At 36.1% G+C, this 24,502-nt stretch overlaps 2 protein-coding genes across 3 annotated transcripts in view; both read left to right on the top strand.

The window, feature by feature from the left end:
- Positions 1-65, top strand: part of VWA3A (von Willebrand factor A domain containing 3A) — a 31,967-nt gene extending 31,902 nt beyond the window's left edge. The window contains 1 exon segment of the mRNA XM_042798897.1: positions 49-65. Coding sequence (XP_042654831.1) covers positions 49-65 — 17 coding nt within the window.
- A 7,442-nt stretch (positions 66-7,507) lies between these two features.
- LOC104364428 (putative short-chain dehydrogenase/reductase family 42E member 2) lies at positions 7,508-23,910 on the top strand. 2 transcript variants are annotated; one of them, XM_009971044.3, is made up of 12 exons: positions 7,508-7,750; positions 9,934-10,169; positions 12,801-12,896; positions 13,668-13,728; positions 15,575-15,693; positions 17,193-17,268; positions 18,498-18,580; positions 19,078-19,215; positions 20,496-20,561; positions 21,378-21,441; positions 21,794-21,867; positions 23,098-23,910. In XM_009971044.3, the coding sequence occupies exons 2-12, from the start codon at positions 9,939-9,941 to the stop codon at positions 23,299-23,301; spliced, it is 1,212 nt and encodes a 403-aa protein (XP_009969346.1). In that variant the 5' UTR covers positions 7,508-7,750; positions 9,934-9,938; the 3' UTR covers positions 23,302-23,910. The 2 variants fall into 2 exon arrangements, with proteins under 2 accessions (XP_009969346.1, XP_032839418.1); XM_032983527.2 differs by lacking the exon at positions 7,508-7,750 and adding an exon at positions 8,694-8,799.
- The last annotated feature ends 592 nt before the right edge of the window (positions 23,911-24,502 follow it).

Raw genomic sequence — 24,502 nt, 5'->3', positions numbered from 1 at the left:
TATATCTTGAATCGCATTTTTTAAACTGTTCATGTGCTTGACTTGTAGGGTTAAAATTTAGATGAAGAAGAGGCGCTGAAGAGGTTTGGAGTGGTACCACTAGCCTGCTTCTTTTCAAAGTATGCTTAAAGCTTCCAGCTTCAAGCAGAATGTGGGAAGATGTATTCTTTGTTGTCTCTGAACTTCTAGCATGAGAAGAGGTTACAGATGATAATTGCTGCTGAATTCACTTGCAGACTTTCCAGGACTCAAATTAGATGAAGCCCTGAACTCTCCAAAGTTCAAACATAAGTATAGCATACTTTTCAATATAGCTAATACAAATTTTAAGTGTATGTATTTCTAACATAATTAGTAGTGCTATGGGGTTGCAACTTTTGTTTCTCTTCCGTTCTACTGCATCATACTAATAATTGCTTCAGTCAGTTGGTGGTATGTCCAAGCTATCTTTTTTGGCAATTAGTTTGAGTAGTATTTTGGCAATTCTTTGCTGGTGCTCACTATCCCTAACAGATGGGACAGGTGGCTGTGATACTAGAAAGAGAATTCTTTAGCCAGTTTTGCATAGGAAGTCCAAGAAATAACCTTACTCTAGAAAACAAAGCTTGGAATTAGTGGTTTTGCCAAAAGAAGTTTGCTAATAATTATTTCAGCTATTTGCTTTTTATGTTGGCAGTAGAGAAAGATTTAGTTGATGATTCAGAAATCATCAGACATGCAAACAAGTAGTATCTAGTTGCTGATAAAGCCTGGTTATGTTTGTGTAGCCAGATACTGCCAGTCTTCCAAGCAATTCTATTAAGTTCTTGTATGTTTCCTGTCCTAGAAAGATTAAAAATGCTTGCTAATACTATATAAGAAAATCCAGTTTAAGCTAACTCCAGTAATGAGGCATATATTTTTCTAGTCGATTTATGAAACACACTTTTTTTTTTTTTAACAGAGGAACTCTGCAATATAGTTCACTAGTATTTTGTAGGTGTTTACTGTTGTCTTTCAGAGGGTAAGGAATTCATCTCAGGTGTTTAATATATGTAATGTTTAATAAAAATGGATTCAGACTGCAAAATTCAGATACTTGATCTGAGTTTATTCCGGAGCCATTTGCATCTCCTGAGTACCAGCTGCTGGGAATTACTAGATATACTTTGACATGGGAGATACTATCTTTCCTGTGCCTCCATCTGTTTTGTCCCCTTAAAGAATTAAAAATTATTTCTATCATAAAAGTCTCTTTTTAATGTTGTATGTTCTGCACCAGCTGACTCCTGCATTCCATGTTAGTACCACCCTACTGTGGAATACTGCAGTTAACATGGAGCTTTGTGTTACGCATCACTTTCTGTGATTATATTAGTATATGTGTTGGTACATGTGTAACTGCTGAGATGCTTTGATATGAAAATATTAATTGTAAATAATAGGATTAGTTACATATTTATTTGGGGCATATAAAGATTAGGTGATGATCACTGATAAAATGAGTGGATTTGTACTAATGGAAATGTTAAAACAGTAAATCCAGGTAGAAAGAATGAGGTTTCTGCATTGCCAAAAAGAGATTCTTATTTATTTCTTGGAGGAATTAAGAAATGTCACAATACTATATCATAGATTTTGATAGTCTTATAAAGGTCCTTTAAAAAGAACCTTAAAAGGAAATATACTTGTGCATGTGTGTTAAATGATATCAGAGACTTTTTGTGAAATAAGATAATGCACATGTCAGATTTCGCAAATGTGGATAAGCATCAGAATAATTCAGTGTGTTGTGTTAGATTGCAGACTGTCAATCCTCCCATTTACAGCTTTTTTCTTCCCCTGTATAATATTTGATGTTAAGCGATACTACTCATTCAAAACAAGTCCATTTACACAGTATCTCTGTAAAATGATCATCAATAGATGTATGTAATCCTAAATTCACAGCAACCTACACTAATGCACATCTCATCACTCAGCTGTTTGTTTTGGTTTAGACTAGTCATTTGTCTTTGTGGGCAGAGCATAGCAAGTTTCTCTGGTTCTCTTGAGCATGGTCCCTGACTTAAAGTAGGTGTTAGGAATTTAAGATATTTCCCTTTGCTGGTGGTGTGAGCTAAAGGTTTCTGAGTCTCCTGTTCCAGAAAAATGCAACTGATAAGTAAGGAACAAATGTTGATGCTAGAATTTGTGTAACCACAGAAGCTATAAAATAGTCAGGTGTTACAGTATTTATCCATTGCATCCCATTGAACCTGACTTCTTTGTAAGTGTTTTCAGGCTGTGCAGCCTCCATGCGTCTGAAGCTTTGTCTTGCAGGCTGTTCAGTCCTGCTATCTACTCAGAGCAGCTCGTTCCTTTAAAATACAGTTTCTGTCTTCTGCTTACTACCTACCTGGAAACTCCCGCCCTACCTGCTCCCGTCAATCTGAGGGCTAGTTAGGTAGGAAAACATTTCAAGGAGATGCTTCAGCTGTGATGACCTGATTAATCGAGTGCTCTGTTAATGGGTTTTCAATGTTGATCAGTCAGGTATATGTCATTTGCTTTCCTGGTTTATGCTTCCTGGAATGCAATTCACTGTATTCAAGACACAATAAAAGAGGAGTTTTATAATTGACAGAGATGTATATTTTTCTGCCAGCTTGTTTTTAAGTCGTGTCATTGCTGTGACTCACTGAATTTGTTGATTTGCATGCAATGAATTAAAGACAGATGGCTAAACCACTTGCCACCTTGAAGTACGTGTTCTACCCCTTACCAGAAGAGTGCTGTTTTCACAGCAAGAGCGGGTAACTTCCATGTGGAACAGCTCAGGTACTGCCATAATTTACAGTCAGCTTCCAGCTGCTGTGCTACAGTTAACTGGTACAAATGTTTATAACATTTGTAATAACATTCAAAAGAAGGGTGGAACAGCTTGGTATAGTAACAAATTCCTCCATCTAAATATGCCTGAATTTGAGTCAACCCCGGGAAGTTCATGCTGCTTCTAAGGAAGATAACGGCAGTAAGTGTATGTTGTGTTGTGTCCTTCAGAATACTGTTCAGTAAGAATTTCTCTGTGCTTTATAAGCATGTTATCTACTATTAGTGTGTATCTAAATTTGTAGCAATAAAGTTCCAAGATTTTAGGCACCCAAACATGTTACTACAGCTAAGTCACAAGATTTTGCACTGAATCATTTTAATACTTCTCAACCAGTTAGGTGTATATAGGATACTCTTCATTCCATTGAACTTCGGCCCTCTTATGAAACCATCTCAAACAGATGTTTATTAGATGCTTGCTTTCTGAATAGTTTTTAAAAAAAAAAAAAAAAAAGGAAGAAAGGAAAATCAAATTCTAGAAACCTGCCAGCATCAGAAAACACCCTATTCCCCCCTGGTGTCTGTTACAATAAAGAGAATCTAGGTTTTACATAACTGTATTGAGTGCACTATCATATGAGGAGATTGACAATCTCTGACTCATATCATGTGAGACTTCATCAGTTAGAATCTTAAATTCTACCCAGAATTTGATAGATAGATTAGGCTGTCCTTGCAAGCCGCAAGTTTACATGCTTTCAGGGATATGGGCTGCCTCTCACTGTGGCCACATTTAATGTGGTACTGAGGCTCGCTTTTAATAGAGAAATAACTAGCAAATAACAAACTTAATCTCTTTTAGAGAGTTTTTTCTTGTTGTTATTAGAAGTTGCTTTGTTTCTTCCTTTAATGCCACCACAGCTTGGCAGTGCAGTCTCACAGTTATCATTTTATTTGACCTGTAAATCAATTTGTGCAGCATGCAAAGCAATCACGAGTGCAAAGTAAATTAGAACAATATAATTTGAAAAGCATTTTATATGACACATTACAAGCCTGTGCTTTGAAGTATTTGTGTGCTTTATTCCTTCCATGAGGAAGTGTTGAAATATGCAGAATTGTAACACAAATAAATGCACAAACACACCGAAAAAGAAGGAATAGAGTGAGAAAGTTTATATATTTTAATGAAGAACTGAGAGATTTAAGAAGAGTCTTCTCTTAGCTTTGCAGCTGTCTGAAGAATATAGTAGAAAACCTTGATTTTTCACCTTTTTTTTTTTTAGGAGAAATGTTTAAAGTACTAGATATCATTTGGTTTAGAAACACTGTATCTGACAGTATTAAAAAAATCCATTAACAGATTACAGGACACGAGAACAATGGAGAAAGCATAGTATCATCTCTACTAAATGCATATTTGTAACTTTCTCCTGTTATGCGGAAATGTATAATTGCATTGTTATACAGAAAAAATGTCTTTACAAAAGACATGTTACAGAAATACATGGTAATGAATGCTTAATATCTGTCCAATGAAAAAATCAGAGGGAGCTGAGTGTCCAGAGGATCTTAACTTAGTCCTAGCATACAGTTGTTTTTTTGCTGTATTAGGCATCAAAAATACACCTTTTGTCTAATAACAGGAATAAGGATCTGCATCTTTTTTTCCCTCGTGGCATAGACTTGCAGTGTGTCATGGGTAAGTTGCCTTGCCTCCATATCTTACTTTTCTAATTTAGCAAGGAATGTGAAGAATGTTGTATCATCATAAAGTATTTAATGTTGTATTTGAATGATGCATACTTGGATATTAAATTACATCTGTTGTTGCATTAATATTGTGTTGGGAAACTTTAAGGATGACTTTGTTCCTTAGAAATGGATGACTTTGTTCCTTAGAAATATTTGACATGTACTAATGTTTAGCATTTGCTTATATGAAAAATAATATTCTTAAATTTCCTTTCCCAAATTCAGATCCCACAATTTCTTTTTGAAGCAAAAATTCTAAGCACAACAAGGTATAATGTTCAGAAAAGAGTTCCATTCTTTTCTTCTTTTACATTAATGTTGCAAGACCTTCTGATTTAAATGCTTTTTAACATTTTCTGTCATCTCTCACTTAAAATGTAAATACCTCACCATTGTTACTTAACTTCTCTCAGCTGTGTTTTTTTTACATTCAATCCTTGTAATGAGGATGATTGTTTTTGTAGTCACAAAGAGACCTTTCATCAAAAGTACTTACACCCTACTACAGATCTGTCCAGGCTTCTTTGGGGTTCTAGAGGGGATCAGCTGTCAAAACAAGTCTCGCCACCTTGAGTCCGTATGTTTGTGTCAGTATGTATGACTGGGTGTCTGGATGTGAACAAGTGCACAAGGAGGTGTTCAAACACATGATGAGTCTGGACAACTCTACTAATTTTGCACTTAGATATAGAATTTTTAATAAGTCAAATGAAGAGAGGATATTTTTATGCTGCAGTTATTTCAGCAAAATCCTACCCTTGGGAGAGCTTTAAGAGAGATTAGTCTCAAGATTTTCTGCTAGTCTTCTGCCCCTGGGCACTGCAAAACATCCCATCCTGCCTGTGACTCAGGCAAAACATACGGCTTTTTTTTTTAACTCAGACCTCTGTTGAGCTCTTCATGCTTTGGTTACATCTCTGTTAAAGGCTCCTTCCTGCACAGTATATTTGACACAATTAAAAACCCTCATTCAGATTCCTATTGCCTCACAGCTGAAGCACTGCTCCTGTTGTGTGGCCTGGAAGTACAAACCTATTGAGTTAATGGGACCTGCTGAATGATAGGGACACAGCCCCAGCCTCCACACATCTGTCTCCCAGGCCATGATCTAATTAATACCTCTCTGTGGTCCAGTACCCAGCACTGGTGCCCACAGAATTGGCACAGGGACAAGAGTCTTCCTTTGTATACTGGAGACATGTAGTGTCTTGTCTTTCCTGTGCCCTGAGTCCTACTCACTCTTACTCAATTCAGATTCATCAGTGGATCAATCAGCTTGTTTAAGCTTAATAGATTCCTCCATGAAACAGTGCAATTACATTTCAACATTGCTTTATAGTCTGGATGTGAGTAACATTTTGATAAGCCAACATAACATTTCAGAAATGTGGGCCTTCTCCATGTAAATAAACAGGCAAACTCTCTGACACCTTCCTGTTGTATTTTATGTAGTAATCTAGAAGTATTGGATGTTTTGTTTATTTCTGTGTGTCTACATGAACTGTGAGTGGTTATAGAAGAAAAAGCATAAAAGGGTGGTATAGAGTTGTGATTCAAGACCAAAAGCAAGCTTAAATCATAATGCAGCAGCTTTTCTCATAGTAATTTATGTTCTGTTTCTTTCAAAAAGACTTAGCAGGATGCAATGAATAAATGTGGCCACCCCTCTTCTTCATTGAAGATTGGAGAATAAGTGTAGCAGGAGAGGAGCAGAATACTGATTCTGAAAGCTCTTCTGAGGTGTCTCCTTCTGGCCAACATGGAACCCAAAGCCAAATTACAATACTTTTTGTTGATTTTCAGTGAGCAATGAGGCATCAATATGCTAGGAATAAGATGACCAGCTGCTTTGACTTGTGGAGTTCTGTAGTAGTCCAGGGATAGAATAGCCACTTTCTTTCTTGGATTAAATGGTAAAAGCTATCAGTGCCGTGGACAGCTCAAAACAGAGAATTTGGTATTCTTGGGGGTTTTACTCTGAGCTGGGTTTGTCACTCATCTGACAATCTAAGAAGTGCAGATTAGTTCAAAGATTCTCCTTAAATATAGACTACAGGGACTTACATATATGTTATGCTAAAATATATTTGCTTAGGTGTCAGTTTGAGTTTTTTTCAGCACATGAACATTAAATTACACTTAAATTGCAAAGTCACCTATGAACTTGAGATATTTCTAACATGCAAACATTTAAAATTGTAGTCATTTATATTTAGATTTGGGAGTGTTTCTTTAGCATCTTAACTACTGCTTTGAGACCTAATTTTAGACACACCCATTTTAAAATACTGGCTTTGATTTCTCATTGTTTAATTTGCAAAAGGATATGTGATTTAAAAAGTGCTTTAAAATCTTAGGATCAGAGAACTTATACCATTATTAATAATGTAATTAATTATTCACTTTAAATGCATTATTTAATGGTAAATCACCTTTTCCTGTTCTGTTGTGTACCAGTTAGTTTGTTCCCTGTACTTCATTCATCTTGGAAGCTAGAGAACAGCCCTTGTGCCTACAGTTAAGACTCTTTGCAAGTACATATTTGGGTTGAGGATGAAGATACAAAAGTCAGGATGAAAGTGCTAAGTACCACTGCCAAACAAGATTTTTGTTTTTAATCTTCACATTTAGATTGAAACCCACAGGTAGAAGAAGAAGGGATTTCCATTCACTCTGCTGCTAGATGAGATGTATCCCACCAGTTGCACACAACTGTGGGAGAGATTCACTTTTAAACATCAGTGTTAAGAATTTCTTTACTGTTTTTCTTTAGTAAAGAACCCTTTTCTTTGTACTTTTTAAAAACAATGTGAGATGTTTTAGTAATCCAGTACAATTTTTCTACAGAATGAGGTACCAGTAGTATATTGGTGTTGTCTAGTGTCTTATCAATACTTTTACCAGGTAACAGTCAGAGATACTAACCTATTTAGAAGGGTCTGATGTGGAGAAAATATTTCATTTTTTCCTGAAAAGGAACGTAAATAATATACAAATTAAGCCCTGCCCTTTTTTTGGCTCCTAGCCCAGCCAACAGCTACAAAGGCACAGGAACAGCAAAAGGGCCTGAGCACACATGAACATCTCTGTCTGGGAGTACCTGCTGCTCTTGTGTTACTAATTGTCCAGCAAAGAGAAATCTCACCGTCTTACTTGGACAGGAAGGACTGGGAGAACGCTGACATCCAGGATTCTACTAAGGGTACTTACTACTTCTTTAGCTATTCTTAAAAACCTGAACTGTTTGACTCTATATAGGAAGTAATTTCTGCATTTTTCATATTTGAGGTGACAGCAGGGGAGCTAAGAGCAACTCACACTGCGTAAGGTGTAACTATGCTCATCATGCAGAATACACTAATAAATCAGAATAGCTCCTATAAATTTAGAGAAACAATGAAGCTACTGATTCTGGAAATAAGTCTTTTCTTACAGGAAATTGTTTACATTCAAAATTTTGTAATAGTTTTCTAATTCCATGAAGTAGATTAATATATTAATGCTATCAGTGCTTTTTAATAGATTTCTGATCTTCTTGATACAGTCTCCAGCTTACTTAAAATTTAAGGGATATTAAAGTACTCAAATATATACCCTTTTTCAAATATGTCTTTTTATGGTATGTGTGACAAGCTTGACCTCAGTTCTCTTTACAGTGTATGAAAATGTGCTTTTTGACAGAAGACAAGGCAAAAGAATTTTATATGGCTTAAAATTACTGCATTGCATAATCTAGAGATGCAAATCTAAATTTTTCTTGAATGAACAGGAGATCATACTTGGCTTAGCTTTATTATACTAGTTGTAATTTAAATTTTGTTTGGAAACATGGATTATTTATCATTTTTTAAATGTCAGGATATTTTTCAACATAAGCTCATATTTTCCGTTGTGTTGTGCCACTCAGTTCACTGAATTTAGTGAGCTGACATTGGTGTTAAAACCATGTAACAGCATGGAGAATCTGGTACTTACTTCTCTGTGTCTGAAATCTAAAAAGCAACATATAAAATAAGAAAAATATCACAAACAAAATTATCAAAAATCAACTAAGCAGTAGCAAAAATAGTTTGTAACTTTGTGTACTCTGGGCTGCATTGTCTGTTGCTTTTCTAGTATTTTTTGTCACCCTGGAAATGATGCAGCTGACAGTTACCAATCATGCCCAGTTTCTGCATAATCTCTGCTGAACCCTGGTGTAAATGACTGAGAGCAAACCATGCTTAACTACCTAATACCAGCTGCTGGAAGGTGATGTACTCTCATATATGGGGATGTTGCTATGAGGTTCCACTCCAACTATAAGAAAACCTTAATAGTCTGCAGGAATTGCTGATTTCTGTATTGGGCTGGCAGGTACCAAGTTTGGCTCCCACTTTACAGAGACTTAATTTGGCTGATTTCAAATGTATGTATTCTAGATTTCTATTTGGGGATGTAAGAGCCTAGATCCCAATGTGCAAAGGCCATACAAGGAATTAGGACAATAGGGGCTGTCTATGTGGGAAAATTAACTGGGCTGATTTCTCAGAGTATATTGTGATCTGGAATATCACTCATTTTAATTGCAGAGTATGAATGACTTTCTAAAGACAAGTGATTATTGAAAATTTATTTATTTTTAATGCAGAACAAAGTGTACAATTGGGTAACTCCTCTTGAATTGCTTATCACGGAATGATATTCTAATTAGTTTTCCCAAGTAGGTGAACCCACAGGACAGATGGCTTATCTATCTCTTCTGTTCCTTGTCAGTTTACCTGTATATGAATGCCTTAATGAGAACAACAGGGACAAAAGTTAGTAAGAACTGGACAGAAAACTAAATGTATTTAGTGTGTAACCAGAAAAGTTTAAAATGGTAACAAATGTTTATTATTACTGAAGAACTGTGACCCAAATGTGAAATAAAGTGGATTTTAAAAGCAGGATCAATCCTTTCGTATATTCCTTATCTAATTTTTTTTCCAGACTAGTAGGCTGACATCTCTTTGGAACTAATATATCAGAAGTTAGTGAGTTTTCATGGATAAAATGTATGATATAACCAGCTTTCAAAAATGTAATCACACCTGTTAAGGTCAGGTAATTATAATGTCTCTAAAATCCTGTTATTTCTCTTTGTTTCTATATAATATGAAATTGGTGGGTACAAGGAAGAGACTAAGTCTTGGAATACAAACATATTCAGACTCATTACTCATTGTACATAGAAACCCATCACCAAAATTATTTATTTATACATTTTAAAGATGTTAAGATAATAAAAATATATAAATAAAAATAGTATATTCATGAAAGGAGCATTGTAACCTGAAAGTTACTGAAATTACCCACATCTCAGAGTATTATGCAGGAATTTTCAAGATATCTTCTGTCTTGCAGTCGTAATGCAAGAAGGATTCACAGAAGAGCTCCACGGCAGCCAACCATGTGAGAGCAAACTACAAGAACATGCTGGACTACTGGTTAACAGAAGCAGAAAGACAGTGGTGACAGGAGGTGGAGGCTACCTGGGATACAATCTGGGATGTGCTCTTGTTAGGTCAGGAATTGCTGTTGTTCTGTTTGATGTACGGAAACCTAAATGGGAAATTCCAAATGGAGCAGATTTTTTCAAGGTATGTTGAAATTACATATTGAACAGCAGTGAAATGAAGTTCTACTGCTTTTGTGCACATTATCAGGGCTTCCTCTTAAGGATTTTTGATAAAAGCATTTACTGAAAAGCCTTTAAGGACAATAAGAAGTCCTGGTAACAGGTCCTCACATGCACAAGTAGCTGATTAAGAGACAGCAAAGAGTCCAAGTGGTCAGTTCTCTGTGTCACCAGTGAAACTCTGGAGTCATGTGTTAGGAGGTGCCATTCAATGCATTCGTAGCTCACCTAGGTGAAGGAGTGAACGATGTAATGACAAAGTTTACTGCTCTGGGATATTATTTTGAGTAAAAAGGTGAGAGCAAGACGGCAATAAAAGTGATCACAAATGTAGAATGACTGCTATGCAGAGAATGACTGAGGAAACTGGGACTTTCCAGTTTGGGAAAGAGATGACTTGGGAGTGGGAGAGCTTTACAAACCATGAATGGCACTGAGATGGATAGGGATTGACTGTTCACAGTCCTTTCCAGTGGAAGAAGGAAGGGCCATCAGGTGAAATGAGGAGTCAGTTCAATACAAAGAGAGGCTGTTTTTCATGCAATGGGTAAAAGGCATGTACAAAGCCTCACCAAAAATTTACTTCCATTGGAGATTTATAAATAGATAAGCTAAAGTAGGCTGAAGAAATCTTCAGAATGAAAATACTTGGAGACTGGAAGTGTATTCTAGGGTAAAGTGTCACATATGCTTGCCCTGTTCGTGCTCTTCCCAGGGCACCCATTTATGAGCACTGATTCCTTTTGATTCTTAGCAATTCAAGGAATTTATTATGTCTGCAAAAGAGGGAGAATGAACAAGACCTCAAATATTTAACAGCTCAGTCATCTGTGGGCAGCATCCCCCACTACTCCCTGTTGTGAGGAGCACCAACTCCTCACAGCTGCTTCACCCCCTCAGGTGTGGGGGTCTGGGTGCACAGGGATGCACTAGCACTTCTGCACGCTCCTGTCACCTTGCACAAGTTCTAGCTAGGCAGAGGGGTCATTCAGCTGATCTCCTCTGAGCATTTAGTGTAAGAACTCTTTGACTCCACCACTAGAACTAGGAAGTTGATGGCAAAGCTGGAAGTGATCCCAGGATCTTTTTCCCAGGGGCTATTGAGGTGATGCCAGATTTTCTCCTGGCTACATCACCATGTGGGACAGGCAGGAAGGGAGGCAAAGGAGGAAACATGATACTGCTCTGCACAGCTGTGTAGTGGGCAGGGTACCAGGCTTAGCAGATCTTTAGTTCTTTAGACCCAGGAGAGTTATTCTTAAGTTCAATTTCATAAACAGCTTCTATAGAATATGGAAGAGATATAAAGTATTACTGAAGAACCATTCAAAAACCATAAGCTTGATTTTTTAATGATATAAATTCATATAATTTGATTTAAGTTGGTGGATTGATGGGAGTTTACATCTTCTAAAGGAGACTCAAGAGATTTAACAATCTTCTGAGAACAATTTTTTTATAATGCCTTTTAAAAAGAATAAATATTACAAAGTATAGGTGCATTACCTAGAAAATGGAACTACAGAGTCCCAGTAAATAAAGTAATAAATCACTTCAGAGATCTGAGCCTTGATCAATGATTTGGAGATAGCTAACCAGTATAAACAGTATTAGCAATTTTAGCATTGATTGCAGGTAGGATGTGTAAGTCAGACCTATTTGTGAAATACAATGACAACCTCAAAAGAAAGAAGTTGAGAGTTAAAGACTGATTAGATTACCTCTTAATATTACCTCCAGGCTTCCTTTTGTGATTATTCTATCAATTTAATTACAGTAAATTAAATAATATATAATATTTTGAAACATCATAATTCTGAAAATAAAGTTATTATATTTTTATTTATATCTGTATGTATGTGGAGATGTATGTGGAGTATTATTCATATCGTATTACCTGGTATACAAAAATGCAACATAATACTCTAAGCACAGCATAGCATTTGATACTAGATATAGTGTGTGTGTGTTTAATACAGTACAGTGTTTGATAGTATACAGCATTTTATATAATGGGATTATAATACACTAATGTATACTAATACAAAATTAAATGCATATAGTGTGTACCCTTGTTTTAATTTTATACAAAACTGTAATTAAATTTATCATGCAGTGAAACCAAACTAAAGCTTAGATGGCCAAAGAAACATTTATTCAGATTTCACAAGCCATATCTTAAGGTGCTAACAGAAAAGGGGTTCTCGTACTTGATGATTCTGTGGCAAACAGCTGAACCCTTCTGCTGTGATTTATTGTCCTTGGGGCTTCATCCTCCAGCCCTCAAGCAGGTGCTGCTCCCATTCAAGTCAAACAAGTTTTGCCAGCCTGCAAGCTGCAGGACTAAGTGTGAAAATACGCATTATAATTAAGGCCAAGAAGAGTCATATTTGTTTTGCAACAAAATACCGACAAAATTCTTAGTCATGGATGTTTCTCCACATTTATAATGTCTTATTTAATGCTAGTTAAGTATTGTGGAAAACTGATCAGAATTATTTTAGATTTTCCATAATAGCCGTAGTTAATACAAATTCTATAAAGAATGTAATGAGCTCTACTAGTCAAAAATCCATTCTTTTCTCATTTACAGGGTGATGTGAGGGATTATGATGCAGTGTTCAAAGCATGTGAAGGGGTTGACTGTGTTTTTCATGTGGCTGCATGTGGAATGTCAGGATTAGAACAAGCAAGTACAATTTTCCTAACATTTTCTTGTGAAAGCAAAAATTTGTCTGCTTGTAGCAAAGAATGTAATTATATGATATCTATGTCAGACAGAAGTTACTTATAAAGGTCAGATCATCCATACAGGCAACATGGGAGGTATTTCTTAAATAATAAATGTCAAAGCATGAAATTGTGTACTACACAAAGTACTCTAGAAAAATGAGGTCATAGACTTAAGATCTTAGATGAGAAGGCATATCCTTTTTCAGTAATCCAAAGTGTGACAATATTGCTCTAGAACTAATGTCAATGTTTTCTTCTTGTGAACTCAGTCATGAGGAAACAGATGAGCAACTCAGTATAGTTATGCTAAATAATAGTGATATTCAGAGGGTGTTATCAAAAAAGTCATGAAACTACTAATTTATTTCTAGGAACAGGACAGATTGCCACTGGGACAAGAATTTCTGAAAGCTTTCGGGGAGCATAACCCCTGCCCGCAATTCTTAATTCTATATCATGGATTATCTGGAGTGTGACAGAAAATTGAAGCGTTACAGTTTCCTTTCAGATGCATTTTATCTTTCATTTTTCAACTTCATTTATTCATACATTGTACAAGACAATAGAAATGAGAACTGCTAAAAATCACTGTATGTCTGAAGGACAGAGAACTGTAACTCATAGATCACAAAAAGGCCACAGCTGTTCTAGATCTGGCAATTGTAAAAAATGTACAGCGAATGTGACTTGTTCAATTAATTAGATATTGTGCAAACTCTATTTCTAGCTTCAAAAGAAAGATCAGATTGAATCCATAAATGTCGGAGGCACAAAAATAATAATTGATGGTATGTACCTAGTTTTTCTTTTTTTGCATCTGATCCGAACCATTAATTTTAAAAATTCCTAATTGGATATTTCCTGTTTTGTTTTGGCAGTAAAATAAAGCTCTTCTCTCTCTCCTTTCAGAGTATGATGTAAAGCTAGGTGTACAGGTCCCATTAAAACTGGTATATTTGCCACTGGTTTGAACTGGGGATAGGTTTTCAACCTGGACTTCATTCCTCAGCAGACCAACTTAAACTCAATTACATGTACTGGTTATTATTTCCTGTTACTCTAGGTAGTGGAGAAGTCTTATCCTTGTTCCTTTGTTCCTCATAGAAATAACATGAGAGATATTGTACTTCTTGTTGTGTTGTAAACATTTGGTAACAGGAGTCATAGATGTGCTAAGTATGTTTAGCTTTTATTTTATCATGATAATATAGAAAATCTTCTATTCTTTCTGATCATCTGTCTAAATGTTATCCCTTTTTATTATATGCTGATTTTTAACTACTATTGCTGTACAATATTGGTACATTTCTTTCTGTATATTCAATCCCAGAAAGAACATTTCCAAGGGCATTGTAAATACCAAAGCTACTTTCTCTTTGCTTTTCCCTCAAAAAAAAAAAAAAAAAAAAAAAAAAGGCAAAAATCAAAAAGAAAAATGGCAAAAGCAGTTTTTAGGCCCGTTTTCATGCTGCCTGTGGGTTATTACTGAAAAAAGTGGAAATAAATAGAGTGAAATAGTAAGCAAGTAAAACTCTAAATGAGTTAGAGGGAAGATGTTGCCACATATTCCCTTCTTCTTACCCCAATCTCTGAACCCACAGAAACATGTCATGTCAGATTTCCTTAGTTTCCCAACAAAGCGAGAATCTAGGAGGAGCATTAACCTGTTAATCTACTTTTTAATAATAGATTTTATTATTGTATTTTGTTCCAAATATTTACAACACAGTAATTACATTCATTATTTTCAAAATGAGCCAACTGGACTGATTGCTCTGTAGATTCTAAAAAATTCCTGACTTTGAATATTAATTCACATAAACCTTAGAAGTATTGTTAAATTGAAAGGAAACCTACATTATTCAAGTTTGCAATGACATACAGGCAGCAGAATTTAGACATAATATCTTAACACCCAACTGGAATCCATAATTAAGACTTTGATTTGTAAATAATATTAACTTCATTTGTATCTAAAGTATACTAACAGCGTATGTTTCCTGCTAACATGTCATTTGTCACTTATGAACAGATGGAGACAAATGCAGTTTTGTCACACATCGGAGAGAGTTAGCACATTTTCTTATATGACTTTACTTACCTGCACAAGCATCCATGAAACTGTGGTGCAAGCAGCAGTACTGCTTACCGCTCACTGCCTGAAATAAGGGCAAAAATAATGGCCCACAGACAGTGCTACCTCTACAGAAGGAAGCAGGAAGTTCTCAGTACTATTTGATCTCAAGGAATGTTCTTACTCCTTTTTATTCAATTTGTAAAATGAACATGTTTTAAGAAACATTTCTGAAGTAAAGGACAATTTTTTTCCCCTGCCAAGGTAATTCCTCTGTCCAGCTGATGACTACAATCCAGTGGTGATATAATAATTGCAGGTACCAAATCATAAAATGTTTGGTGACCACAATATGTAATATTTACATAGCTGATATTTGGGATGAAAAATTCCAGCTGAATGAAAGATAATATAATATTAAATGATGAGTTAATACTAAAATTAAAATATTACTTTTTCTATAAACATGTTTGTTTTCAAAAAGAGAAGCTACCAGTTCATGTGTTGTTTCTCACTCTTTATTTTTGTTCTGGAATAATTTATTCTGTATACCATTGTAGTCTGCAAACAAAGAAATATCCCTAGACTGATATATACCAGTACAGTGAATGTGGTATTTGGAGGGAATCCTATTGAAGAAGGAGATGAAGAAACTGTGCCATATTTTCCACTGGAAAAGGTACTTTGTTCATGTGATGGCATGTCATATACTGTGCTCTAAAGGATAGATATGTGAAGGCTGTTCTGAGAGCAGAAGCTGTTTTACTGTAGATCACATTAAATTCCATTAAATTATTTTTCATTAATGAAAACTGACCCATGATCAATGAAGAAATCAGTGGCTTTAATCTGCTATAACTAGACAGATGTGAGATGGTAAAATACCTAAAAATTATTATTTTAAATATTTTAAGTAGAAGGGCTTTATTCAGTATTTACATATCCACTTTATAAATACTGAATATTATGGTCCCTGTGAGCCTTTGTATTGAAGAATATTGTTAAATATGAAATTTGACATCTTCATGACACAGTTTTTCTTCCTTAAAATTCCCAAACCTTGCTTTCTTGCTGCAGGCCAGGCAGTAGTTACAGTCACCTCAGGACTGCTCTGAAATACCATTTCCTCCTTTAGGATCATTTAGGAAATATTTTCTAGCTGAAATCTGAAGCTCAATGCATTCTGGCCACTGTTCCCATTTGTTCTTTCCTGCTCCCAGCACACTGCCTGCAGTTAATAGCTGTAGTTTTAGAATGTACATCCTGTGTCAAGGAATCCTAAATAGAACTGACTACTACTCTGTTGGTGCCTCCTGAGATACTTAGTGGGATATGTCAGTTTGTGCACAGCCTGCGCAGCACCTCAGACTTCTGAGAAAGCATTTCAGGAATTTGGAATTAGTTGCATGTGTCTGAGCCCTAATCATATATTTTTTTTTGATGATGATCATGTAATAGCAAGCAGCAGAGGGAGGTGGGGCATGGATGGAGGTAGAGCAGGAAGATTAAGACACATGAGAGTATAAAAATTTTCCACAGTGGGATTTTTAGGTATATTTTTCAATATAAAGTATGGCAATACGAAATTCAACATACATAAATATCTTCATGTGGATAAATAATCACTAAACCAGCATGTGCTAACTGTGTCCAGAATCCTATTGTTTAAATATACTTTGGTGCGATTTTTAAAGTTAATAGTAAAAGATACAAGTGGGAGAGAATTATTTATAACTTCCCAAAATAGCTTCAATAAGAAACTGAAACATTTTTAAGGGAAGTCTGAAGTTTTGATTTCATATTTAACTTACTGTTTTAAAAATCTTTTTCCAACTCAAAATGGATGTTTTTTCAAAGTAAAATTGCCTGACCCACCAGAACATTTGGCTTGATATTAATTTTTTCAGTATATCCAGCACAAAAAGTGACTTAAGTAAATACTAGCGGACTTAAGTTCACTCTGAAGCTAAATTTATGAAACTGAAATGTAAGTCTAGTAAGTTTCTTAGCAATAATCAAAGTATATATTTGCTAAATCTTGTTATTTCTAGTTTGTTTTTACTCAGCTGATGTCTACAAGCTAGCTATATTTAAATGTTATCAGACAAACAATAAGTTTGCCTTTACAGATGCAATAATGTGACTAAAATGTTGATCATATTCTGCCTTTCTTTATAGCAATTTAATCATTATTCTAGAACAAAGGCAATTGCAGATCAAATGGTTCTTGCTGCTAATGGAACTTTACTCCAAGGTACATATAAAACATTTGGGTTTTTCATGTCATTAGTAGTACTAATGGATATTCCAATCTCTCGTTACTCATTTATCAATAAGTAGTATACTTGAACTGAAATAAGGATTTATTTTGTTCGTTTCTACTCCTCCCTTTGTTGGATGATTAATTATTTTTTTATGTGTATACCTAGACAGATATGAGATTATATGCAAACAACAGATGGGAGGATTCAGAAAATTTAACCTTAATTCTTCAAATCATCTTAAAAGTTTACCAATTTTACAATAGATACAGGATTTGTGCTTTTATTCCCCATTCAATCTGTCACTTCGAGTTTTTCTGATAACACCAATCTCTAAATGCTGTCCAACAGGTCATTCTCATAATCCCCAAAGGCTTGCAGTTGTCTGGCAAGAATAACTGCAGTTTTAGGCAGATTGGCAATATTATATCAGGGTCATGTTGACTTCTAAAGTCACACATGGATGAATAGCTGTGGCTAAAAATCTATCTGTACATGGCAAGGGAAATACTTATCTTTGCTTTTACATGCATATTTTTTTATTCCTACTGATTTCTCTCAACTGAAAAGTTGGCAAACATAAATTATGTGGGGATTCAATTTTAGCATCCTTGACTAAGTACTGAGCAAATGCCTACCACCTGTTACACTTGCCCACATGAAAAGTGTGCTTGGGTCTATTCTCAGGAGTCAGAGGAGCCTACTTACTGATTCACATACAGAGCTCAAAGTATTCATTTTGATTCAAAATATTCTAACTAATTTGAAAGCCTCTGTTTAAGAGACCTCTTCCATTCCTTTGTGATGTCATTGAGCTGCAAGCAAGCAAGGTGTGTAAATATAGCAAACTGAATTATTTTCCTCCAGTATTGCATGTGTAAACAATGATGGACAAATAAGTATGTTATAAACTAACACCTCTAATAAATAGCAAAAGTCAGTCAAGCAGGAAGCATATCTATGGGAAAGTTCCATTTATCCTGTCCCTGTTCAAACTCTTCTGTCGTCGGAGGGATTCAGTTTTCCAGTCTGCTAAGCTAAGGTCTTTCACTAATATTTAATTCACTTAAATACATAAATGAAAACAAGTTACTAGGAAGCAGAATCACATAGAACAGTCAGACTGATCCTTTCCTTTCACAATGTAAAATTCAGACAATATATGTCAGCCAAATGTTGATATCAAAGCCACCTGAAAATCACATTTTGTTTTCTCTCCAAGGAGGGGATAAACTCCATACTTGTGTGCTTCGTCCGCCAGGCATATATGGACCAGAAGAGCAGCTCCACCTGCCACGAGTAGCCGTATGTGTTATTTAGTCAGCTCTGGAGGACACTACAAGTAGTTGTAAGGGCGTAACACGAGTGGAAGTATCTTGATTACAGTTCTTAACAATTCCTCCAGGAAGACTTGTGAAAGTTTGGTGACAGGTCTGATGATGCAAGGTAACAGATCACATGTTATGAGCACTGCAGAAATGGCAAGGATCAGGCTGTAATTTTCAGTGGAAAGAAAAAGAAGCAAGGCTGAAATGCCATGATAGAAGAACTAGGTTTGCACCCCACAGTGTCAGCCAAACACTATTATGTCATCATATTTTACCACTGAGTATCAGTGCAACAGTCCTCAATTTATAAAACCACCAACTAGTTGTTTGGGTTTTTTTCTTGTGACACATTTGTTGTGCTGTAATTGTACTCAAATACAGCAAATTCTAAGTATTCAGGCTGAGACAAAATTAATATGTTATACTGCATAATAAAGGAATAGCATTGTTATTTCTTATTTTCTGTTTCTACAGGTAAATATCCAGCGGAGACTATTTAACTTCAAGATTGGAAATCACAAAGTTCAGATGAACTGGGTTCACATAGGAAATCTGGTACAAGCTCACTTACTAGCTGCTGAGGCTCTCACCTCTGAGAAGGGTTATGTAGCTGTAAGTAAACAATAACAACGTTGTGTCGCAGTAGCTTTAGATCTCAAATAGGTTTAATAGCTGATGATTTGAGATCAAAGGTTCTCCAAAAGGTCATGTGCTAAATTCTCAAAAACAGTGTGTGGCTCCACAAGCACATGGGCAGTGCAAATGCAAATACATTCTGCTAATATTTTGATGCTGTTTTTTTCTGTTTTGAAAATATATCATTTCCTGTTTGATTGAAGAAAATAGTATTTTTAACCAGGCTAATATATTCACCATCATACAAATCCATATAGTCTGCTACTCTTTTGAAAATAGATTCTGATTCTAGACACATAACAAAATTTAGAGCAACTATTCTGAGGCATTCCAGTTTAATTTTCAGGGTTGAAAATTCCAAAGAGAGATGTACAAAATTAATGGACAATTTTAAAAGGTTTTTCTTTTTCTTCTACTGGTCATAATTGCAACAGCAATCTGAGGACTGTGAAGCATTACAGAACTGACAGTGTTGCAGCAGCTACTACATTCACAGTTCCCGAAGGCTCCAGCATCATTTATATTGGTAGGAACATACAGACAACAGGTACGGCTACGTCTGAACATCCTTCCATGTGCTGTCAACTAGTTAAGTGCTTGGAAGCTATGCAACTGGTTTAGAATAACATAATGCCCGAATTCCCAGGGTCTGCTTGGGCGCTCAGGTGTTAATAGTGCTCCCAGTTGGACAGACTCCTCACCCAGAGCATAGCTGTCAAGGAAATACTGCCTGCACATTTAGAAGGCTGGAAGAAGATAGACTGGAAGCCAAAAGTGGATTCAGGCACTGTGACATGTCTCACAGAACATATATGCTGAATTTGTTTTAAACAGAAAATTAGCCAGAGTTGGAACTTGACCTCAAAAAGCTGTGTTTATTAAAAGCTGTCAGTGTTGCCACTTCTTATCTGAAGTCTGAATTATCTGAAGACAATTCTGTCCCCTGCACATCATGAAGAACCTAATGCTCTAACAGTTGGGTTACTACATAGTGAAATCAAGCTCTGATCTACATTACACCATGGTTAGTCATGATTAGCTCTACTACCACCATGGGGTTACCCAAAAGTACAAGACGTGTTTGAGATCAGTGAAGTCCACTGAGGGTAGCTCGTTAAGCTGATTTGTGTACCTTCACCGTTTGCATGCTGGCATGTTATTCACAAAATCAAGAAAGGTAGGTATGAGAGAGAAATAAAATGCCATCCTCCTACATACAATGTTTTTCTAATTGTTTTTCTCTTCTTCTTTAACAGAGCGGTCAGGCGTATTACATACATGATGGTGAAAACGTCACATTTTCTGAATGGATAGTCCCTTTAGTAAGTATTGCACACACATTTAGCTCTAATGTGCCATACCGGCCCTAATCATACCATTAACTAAAAGACCGTACTAACTGAATGAAATTAAGTGCACATTAATTGCTGAATTATTTAACATTAAAGTCAGTCCAGGTCTCTCTGCATATCCCAAAGTTCCACTACTTTAAGGGAAGTTTTGGATATGCATAACTGTGGAGTTTGTTCCTTATTGCTTTAAGAGGATTCAGCTAAGAGGTATGGAACCTCCTATAGAACAGTAGCATTTCTGTGAAGCAGGCTGACAGTACATGAAAAGTTCTTCTGTTAGCATCTGGCAGGCCTTTCATGACCATTGTTTACTTCTTTGTTCTGCCATCAACTGCAGCACAAAAGGGAAGGCCATTTAGAATCATATCTCAAAAGCTTAAAAGAGACAACATTGTATTTTCCTCAATATCAAGCTGGGATTTTAGGAGCATGTGAAAGTTTTGATCCTGCAATGCTAGCACAGAAAAGTCTTACAGGAAAATTATTGCAGTAGAATGATGGTCCTGTATCTAGATGTAGTTAAGTCAGTCTCAGACACTTGCCCCTTGGAAATGGTGTTGTTTCCACTTCACTATCCAATTGCATTTGAAGGGTGGGAGGTGGGCACCAAAGCACAAGTAGTGGGTTTCAATTGCACTTCTTACTGCCAGTATTGATAGCAAGATTAGCTGGAAGAAAGCTTAGGTACAGGTTTTATCAACATTCATTTTTCCATTTTTGTGCTTCATTGACACCCTCAGTTTGGAACAAATTCCCTGTTATTCTTTCCTTTTATACCCCTTCTAGTTTGAAAAATTAGGCTACAGGAAACCCTGGATACATATTCCTGTTCTCCTGGTTCATATAACAGGTAAAAATAATAAAATATGTACTTAATTATTGTGCTATTTATTTGCTTAATTTGTTTACTTACTCTTATAAAGCTACATAATGATTATATAAAATGCAGTGACCCAAACTGTACGAATTATATAACATTATTCTAAATAATAATAATCACTTATGCCATTTGGCATTAATTATACCAGGTGAAATGTAAAGGCTATTAATAAACTGAGTCCATCATGTACTGTATAAACACTGCCTTCTACCACCTTAATTGCATCTTCTGGTATCAATAGGAATTATAGGATGTGCAATGTCAGCATTATCTCATTTTACTGGCATCCAGCTGTCTCATTAAGTACCTTTCTGTTTCACAGCCACTGTGATGGAGTATCTGCACCTGATACTAAAGCCAGTTTTTAGCTTTACACCTTTCTTGACAAGGAATGAGGTAAATATATACAAAAAGTGGATGGTTATATATTTCTGACCAAAATTCTTGTGAAGTACATGATATGTCCTTTGGATGCAAACAGGATTGTCTGCATTAGAGCTCTGTTTTTCTGCTCAGGGCATAGTCCAGTCAGGGCTTACACAGTCATTTTGTAGTCTTATTTTTCCATGCCATTCTGGTCACCCCTTATAAAATTGTCAGAAATTAATCCTTACATGAAGATTAGATGATCCAGAGAAACTGCAAGACAGAGAAACTGACACAGAGTGGGCACAGAGAGGAAAGCAGGCACTACATCATCATTTCCAGCAAACTGTCCTGTGCTGTGGAACAGAGCAAGAGTCTTGGGTCAGACTGGTAGCAGTTATCATAATACCAGGCTAGCCAATTAGAAAGTCCAATAAAAATAATGCTAAATTGAAATGAAAAGTCAATTTTCTGGGAGAAAAAAAACAACAGCAACAAAAAGAATACCCAAACAACCAAACAAAACAACTTCTGGACAAATTAATTTTGATCTAACTTACATTTTTGTACAATATTGTGATTTATAATATAAGTCAAAATGCTTTAACTAATCTATCATCTAGTCTCTTACTGTATTGTAGCATAATAGGATGCTGAAGGGACTGAATGGCTCTCATTAACTTTGGCTGCAGTTTTTCAGTTATTTCACAGTTTATCTATCTGTTTTTATACTTACTTCTACATTAATTCTATATCTGAAGAAAAAATCATTGAGACTGTGCAACTTAAGCATTTTCACAGGTACCATGCGTTCAGAGGTGGAGGATGTAACTCTGCAAAAGTGTATGTTTTGCACTCCTTAGATAATGCATTTCTGCAAAGTTGAGAAGCCACACCACTCTCCTCCCATGAATCATCCAGTTCCATCGCACATTTCTCTGTACAGAAGAGTCAGTCAGAGGGAAGTGTGCTGATCTGTTGCACAGAATTTCTTTAGTTCTTTATTCTTACATTCACAAGTGAGAAATCAGCATCATAAGCAACTCCTGCACCCAGTCCACTGAGATTTGGCTCTTTACCTGTCAGCTACATCAACTTAATTCTGTTAGCTCTGGACAGAATCCAGCTCCAAAATATATACATGTCTGTCTTTATTCATGTTTTTAACTCCACTGTAATATCATTGGTGACATATTTTCATCCCAGTTCTAGAAGATCAGATATTAAATTCACTTCTGTAACTGTCCTTTTGGATTTTAGGTGTGGAACATTACTGTAACTCACACATTTCGAATAGACAAGGCACGAAATCAACTTGGTTACAAACCAAAGAAATTCTCATTTGCTGATTCTGTGGATCATTATCTTAAAACAAGACCTACTTGCCAAGAAGATCACACGTTCCTTAAAATGGTCTTTGCTTTTGGTGTTTTGTTAAGTTTGATCATTCTTTCTTTCTTCTAAAATGGAATAACTACCCACCTGTTCCAGAAAACCTAATTTTGTTTCTGAGTATTAATGATCTGGTCATAGTACATTCCTCAGTCACTATAGACGCTATTGTTCTTATGATGACATCTCTCTGATCTCATTTTAAAAAGCAAACAAACAAATAAACCCCTCAAAAGTGAAAACATGGGACACATCAGGAAATGCTCCCAAAGGATAATGCAGTGTCCTAAAATCAAAGGAGTTCATCGCCAATGGGTGCAGGAATAGTTTTAATGGATCTTCATTAATGGATTGCTTCATGCTGAGAAGGATTTTCTAAACTGATAATTCAGGAGGGTAAGAAATTAGAAGAAGAACCATTGCAGAACTGCAGTGCTGTAACAAGTCCAGTAGCTCCAATGAAGAAAAGGTTGACTAAACAATTGCTCTGATGAAGCTGCTACTACAGCTACTGTATGTATGAGGAATCATGAAGACCTGAGAAATATTACAAAAAATACAAAAATAAATACTTAAAAATAACAGGTGGTGAGAGGACTGAAAGTCATATTTATGTAAAATAGTTTTATTGTTCAAAAGCCTTGTAAAAATGTAATAAACATTATGTGTGTTTGTTAATCAGATAGTATCCTTTCAATGTAATAATAAATAATAACTGAACCAATTATTGTTTTTAAGGAGTGTGTGGGAAGGGGGAGGGAGGCCATATAAGACCTTGGAGTTCAGCAAGCTGTTACTGCTACCTTGCCTTGTAAATGAAGCCAGGTCACGCTATCTGTAATCCTGTACCAGTGCTGGCACACTCTGTTCACTCCACGAATTGCCAGTTCAGGGTGAGCAGGCACGCCAGGCACCAACACCCGAGTGACGATCCAACCTCCCTCTTTTCCTCTTTGAGACTTCCGTTGGTTGTTTCTCGGGTGGATTGCACTACCTGAGCCACGTGTGCTACATGTGCACAACATGTACACATACTGTATGTGGCCCAGATGAATTGTCATAAGGTTAACTGTGGCGAGGCTTTTCTCAGGGAGCAGCTCTGCTCTCACCAGGGAGCAGCTGCTCCCTCTTTTGCACACCATGTAGATCAGGAGAGCTGGACTTTCCAGGGTGGGTCACAGAAGAGGGTGACAGAAAAGCTCTGCCATCTGATTATCTCCACTCTGTATTCATCTTGCCTTTGTGTTTACGTGTTACAGGATTTCTAAGACCA

This window comes from Tyto alba, unplaced genomic scaffold (genome assembly GCF_018691265.1).
Source record: "Tyto alba isolate M040663 unplaced genomic scaffold, T.alba_DEE_v4.0 Super-Scaffold_28, whole genome shotgun sequence".
NCBI classification, from domain to species: domain Eukaryota; kingdom Metazoa; phylum Chordata; class Aves; order Strigiformes; family Tytonidae; genus Tyto; species Tyto alba.
The sequence above is the reverse complement of the archived record's forward strand: the minus strand, read 5'-3'. Positions and strand labels throughout refer to the sequence as shown.